This window comes from Egretta garzetta, unplaced genomic scaffold, assembly GCF_000687185.1.
Source record: "Egretta garzetta isolate BGI_Z169 unplaced genomic scaffold, ASM68718v1 scaffold1160, whole genome shotgun sequence".
NCBI classification, from domain to species: Eukaryota; Metazoa; Chordata; class Aves; order Pelecaniformes; family Ardeidae; genus Egretta; species Egretta garzetta.
The window spans coordinates 95,369-101,135 of record NW_009258224.1 but is presented as its reverse complement, the minus strand read 5'-3'; the positions used below and the strand labels follow the sequence as shown (position 1 = coordinate 101,135).

Below are 5,767 nucleotides of genomic sequence, written 5' to 3'. Positions count from 1 at the left end.
GCCTCGCTCCAACAGGTCCATGTCCTCCTGGTGCTGAGGGCTCCCGAGCTGGACGCAGGGCTCCAGGGGAGGTCTCCCCAGAGCACAGCAGAGGGGCAGAATCCCCTCCCTCGATGCTGGGCACGCTTCTCGTGATGCAGCCCAGGGTAGGGTTGGCTTCTGGGCTGCCAGCGCCCATGGCCGGCTCATGGCCAGCTTTGCATCCCCCAGCGCCCCCAAGTCCCTCTGGGCAGGGCTGCTCTCCATCCTTTCTTCCCCCAGCCTGTATGGATCCCGGGGGTTACCCCGACCCAGGCGCAGGACCTTGCACTTGGCCTTGTTGAACGTCATGAGGTTCACATGACCCCACCTCTACAGCTTGTCCAGGTCTCTCTGGATGACATCCTGTCCTTTGTAGTGTCATGTTTGAAGGTAAGAAGGGCTTTTGGTTCATTTTAAGGAGAACTTGAGAATTATCCCACTGCCACAAATGCCTGCCTAAGAGTCCTGCAAGCCTGGGAGGTGTTGGAAGAGAAAAGGTCTTTTATACACCACACAAGGAGCCCAGCTCCTCTAAGATTAAATTAAATAGAAGCTCGGTCACACAATGGTGACGGGGATGGGCACAGAACTGGGTAAGAAGCAGGAGGACGGAGCCCACCCTCTTGGTTTATAGCTTTTAAAAACCTACCCAAGCCCTGTCTCATGAAATGAAGAAATCTTTGGAGAAAACAAAGCCCTTGGAAAAAAGGGGGTGGCCGGTGCTGTCAAGAATGTACTTGGAAACTCATTGCTTTGTCCTGGGAATGGCAGCAACGCGTGGCGAGCATGCCAGTGCACGCACGGCCAAAACGCGAGGTCCCTTTTCCTCCATCAATACCCAAACTCTGGCCGGTGGCTCACGCGGCACCCAGCCATCCCCCATTGCCCCAGCCCCTGCAGGGGGGATTAAAAGACTGTTACAGGACACCAAGCCGCACTGTAATACTCTAATGTTAATAATAACTCCAATCTATCATAAAATTACAGTTTCCCAAGGGTGTTATTATCCCACAGGTGGGGTATAATTTGCACAAGTATAATTTAATCTTGAAAAAAAGCTCAAAAATGAAGTATGGTTGGTAACGATCCTTTGTACACACTTGTATGAGTATCCCCAAGGTGTTACCAGCACTAATTAATTAGGCTCCTACACCCAGTATGATCTGACCTTACAGATGGGCCAGATGAGCGACTCACCCAAGGCTGCGTGACAAGTTCATGCTCCGAAGGCTCTCCGCAATGTCTCCGTCATGCTTGTCAAGGCAGCATCCTACCTCCAAAACCAAAAGCAGGGGCCCAGGTGGCATGGCTGGCGTCTTCCTTATTTGCTCGGCATACTGGGAGAGTTCAGGGTGAAGAGAGGAATCAGTTGGTCTCTAATTCATTTACTGTTAAAAGAGGGTTTTTTTTAAAAAAAGAAGATTGTAGAGCAAAAGCTGCCTAGGGCAACCAGAGGAAGATTCAGCACGAATCGACCTCTCAGCAGGGAGGTTTCTGCTTTTATTTTTAATTAAAGATCAAGCAAAGGTGAAATGAAAGTCAGTCGTGGAAGACAATTCATGCAAAGAACATTTTATCATGATTTTTCTCAATGAAAAGTCATCACTTATTGAACAGACATTTTCTTGTACAAAAATCCATTTATGCAAACTTTGCCATTTAGAAATATTCTGTTTGTGATTGGTTTTTCTTTTTCCCCCAACAAAAACCTGGATAATATAGCAAAAGGGGTCCTCAATAAACAGGTACCAAAAATAAAGCACATTTTGTAGCGCATGCTGCAAGGGCACCACACAAGCTCTGGAGGATTTGGGGATCTCACCGCCGTGCACCCGCATTTCATTTCCTAGTGCTTAGGTCTTCTTCTGTCCTTCTGCGAGTGAAAGCCAGGCACAAACCCCATTGACCTCAGACCCAAGGTGCTGATGGAACTGCACAAAAAGCAAACAAAAATAACCTCTGGTATTGCAGTACCAGGATCATGGGCCATAACCAATCTCAACTGTCCCATAGGGAGCTCTGCTACCGCCAGCACTTCTGTCCCCGGCCTCAAAATTTCATTCCAGTACTATTTTTGTGCGTATTATACAAATATAAATTCGTACCTGTGCAGATGCACCTTTATATAAAAATACACCCTCCCGTTGATGCCTATATAGGCCTCACAGCTACTCGAGATTTCTTAAAATCTGAAATACAATCAGCCTGTAAAATAACTTTACAGTCTGGATTAGGTGGAACCAGCCAGTGCCTGAATTGCCACATGGCAACTGCTATTTCTGGGTTAAAATGATAGGGAAGGGGATGATAAGTTAAATAACCCGTTTGAGGACATGAAGGTGCAGCTGGGCTTGGCCAAAGATGAATCAGGACAATGTCCACAAAGGGTGGCTCCTTTCCGTAGCTCCGTCAAGGACCCTATAAAAGCACTCAGGTCCTCTGATCACTTCGCACGGCTTCACAGGAATCCCACTTGATCCCGCTGGTGATTTGGGTAAGTCACTCCTCTGAAACGTGTCCTCTGCTGGGCAAGGACTTGTCATTTCTATAGGATTCGTGTTGGGTGGCAGCGTCGTTCCTGCTGCAGTATTTTTGGAGAGTCTTTTGTGTCTCTATCCAGTGAGGTGTTGGTTCGTGTTATTTGGACCCCTGCGTGCCGTTGTCGTGTGTCCATGTGTAGAGGCAACTTTTCCTGAAGGGAAAACAAGAGAGGGAGACAGGTTTTGTGCCTTCCTTTGGGGCTGGAGTCAGCTCCCAGCCAGAACGAACAGACCAGGGAAATTTTCTGGTTTCTACAGAAATAAGCAGAACCCAGGACTTGGTTTGCAGAGGTGTGCACACGTGTTCAGGCCCAGCACAGCTTCCCCAGCTGCAAACAGATCTCAGCACTGCTGTACCTGGTACCAGGCTTGGGGATCCTGGGAGGAGGAAGGCTCTTCAGGCTTCCAGACACAAAGCCCCAACAGGAGCACTGTTTTCTGCCAAGCAGGTCTCAGTAAAATTAAAGAATTCTCTCCAATGAGGTGATCTGAGAGTTCCTCTGTGGCCAAAATTTATTTGCTGATGAACTGATGCTGTAATGGAAGTTTTATCAGTTGTTTTTCATTACTACCACTCACGAGAGCACCAGCCATGGGGCTGCTTGTATCTCCCTGTAAGCACCCTACCTGTCTCTGACCCAGCTAGATCTTGCCTCAGGCCATGCCAGCACCACGTTAGACATCCTCTAACCTGCTCCAGAGAAGTATCTGAGTGCTGGGCAGAGATAGCAGCGTGGGTCCTGGAAACATAACTACCTGGTAGAGCCCCATGGGGATGGGATCTTGGGCACCTCTTGAGTCACCATCCCCAGTCCCCTCCCTGCGATCCATAAATGCAGGCATTCTGCCATCCCCTACCAAACACCATTCAAATACGCCAGTAGATGAGTTGGAGGACACTCCCCATCCCACTAAAACCCCTAAGCTTTTGAATTTCTTCCCAGTGCTCTGGCGAAACCATGGCACAGGAGCAGACACACAGGACGTGGCACCCAGTGTCCTATTAAGGCACGCAGCCCGACCATGGCAACTCTCCTTCCTCTTCACGCTCAGAGGCAAGAAAATCTCCCGTCCTTATGTCTTCTCCTTTTCTTGCAGGCTTGCTTGAATCTGCAGGAAGATGTCTCGCTTCTTAGACAGCATTTCCACCATCATCACTGTCTTTCACAAACATGCAAAGGAAGATGGAGACTGCTCCAACCTCAGCCGCAGGAGGATGAAAGAGTTCATCCAGAGGGAGTTTGCAGATGTTATAGCTGTGAGTGCTGCTGCGAGGGGGAGGGCTTGAGGCCACGACTGGAGTGCAGGGGCTGCAAAATCTCCTTCTGGAGTCAGGATGATTCTGATAGCAGTGGGATGGGGAGGCTTTCACCAAAGAGGAGCAGCAGTTACATTCCTTTGCACCGACTGCTTCAACAGCTCTTCCAACCCACTTTTGTCATGAGCAAATGGGCAAAAGCTGGAGAACGAACTGTGGGGAGGTCTGGTTTTCTGTCAAATGTAGGAAGGAAATGCATCCAGTACGGGGATAAGCATATCCCAAAGAGAAGAGCTGGTTAGCTGCAGCCAGGGAACCAAGAAAGTGGAGAACAGAGACGTGGAGTTGTTGCTGAGCTATAAAAGTGAAGGTGGGAGAGATCAAAGGAGAAAAGATTTCAATTTCCCCTGTCTTTGCATTTCTCTGCTGAGGAGCAGAAAGTGTTTTCCCGAGAGAAGCCGCATGATCCTCAGACAATTGACAAGATTCTGCACTTTCTGGAGTGGGATGAGGATGGGGAAATAGATTTTAATGAGTTCCTGCTTTTGGTGTTCAGAGTGGCTAAAGCCTGCTACTGGTACCTGCCGAAGGGACCATGCCTTCTGCAAAGAACAAAGCTGACAACCAGTGGCAAGTCACTCCAAGAGCCTGAGATTAAGAACAGAGGAAGCCATTGGCAGCTCCAGGAGGAGGAACAACAAACCTGTGAGAGAAATCATAATCCTCCCTGTGAACCTGAGCTGCAACAAGACACCAGGGTCAACAAGCTTGAAACCCCAGAGGAAAGGGGGAGTCATCACCAGCAACGTAACAAGCAAAGCAGAAACGATGCAAAACGAAGCAATGACCTGGGGGAACCAATGCCTCAGGGATACGAAGAACGAAGCCAAGAGCCAACCAACCAATGGAACAGCCAGAGAAGCCATCGGCCACGGGAGCCAGCGGGACGAGGAGATGTACAACTCAGCAAGCACAGCAACGTGCGAGCACACGAGCCTGTAGTGCAGGCAGAAGACAGACAAAATCGAGAGGGGCCTCAGCCAGAACAACTGGCAGATGTGAGAAGTCGCAGCCAGACCTGTGAACCCCAGCCACTGCCAAACCGGTGGAGTAGACATCAGCCACGTGAGCCAGCAATACCAGGATATGATCAGAAAAACCAGAGGCCACAAGAAGCAGACAGATGCAGACACAATCAGCCACATAAACCTGAATTACTCATAGTAGACAGAAGCCACTACCACCTACGTGAGCTGGAACAAAAAGCACTTCAACACAGCAGCCACCAAGCACATGAGCCTGTACGCCTGGAGTCAAGACAGCCACATCAGTCATACATACAGGAACCGCTAGAACTTGACCTCAGGTACTATGAGATCCATGAGCAAGAAAAAGAAATTTATGAACAAGGAAAGAACCAAGAACACGAGTTAGAATATCCAGAGACGGAAAAAGACATCCATCAGCCTCGGAAGTGGGAAGAAAGACATGAAGCAAGGAGGAAAGAACCTGCAAGGGAGAGGAGGATCAGTCTCCAAGGGGAGCTGGAGGTGGAGGTCGATGAGCGCCGCAGCCGCCAGACACGCGAAAGGGAAGAGCGAGGTGCCACCACCAACCAGAGGGACACACGCGAGAGATGTCACTGTCAGCCAGGCGAGCCTGAACACGATGGAAGGAGAGAACGCGAGTCCGTGAGGTACGAAAGGTCACGAGAGACCGATGTAGTGGCAGAAGAAGCCGAGGTGACGGTCCAGCGCGTGTCCCGGGACGCAGAGCCCCGTGAGGACGTGGAAAGGAGGGACCGTCAGCGTGAGCACGAAGAAGCAGAGAGTGAGAGGAAGATTCGCCGAGGAACAGAGGGGGAAGAGCCCACGCGGGAGAGGAGGATCGATCTCCAAGGGGAGCTGGAGGTGGAGGTCGATGAGCGCCGCAGCCGCCAGACACAGCG

The 5,767-nt window shown here is 50.2% G+C and overlaps 1 protein-coding gene across 1 annotated transcript in view; it reads left to right on the top strand.

Moving 5' to 3' along the window:
• The first annotated feature begins 2,930 nt into the window (after positions 1–2,930).
• TCHH (trichohyalin) overlaps positions 2,931–5,767 on the top strand; it is an 11,481-nt gene continuing 8,644 nt past the window's right edge. The window contains exons 1-2 of the mRNA XM_035891498.1: positions 2,931–3,819; positions 4,275–5,524. Of these exons, the coding sequence (XP_035747391.1) occupies positions 3,682–3,819; positions 4,275–5,524 (1,388 nt within the window). The 5' untranslated portion in view covers positions 2,931–3,681. The remainder of the gene's footprint in view (positions 3,820–4,274; positions 5,525–5,767) is intronic.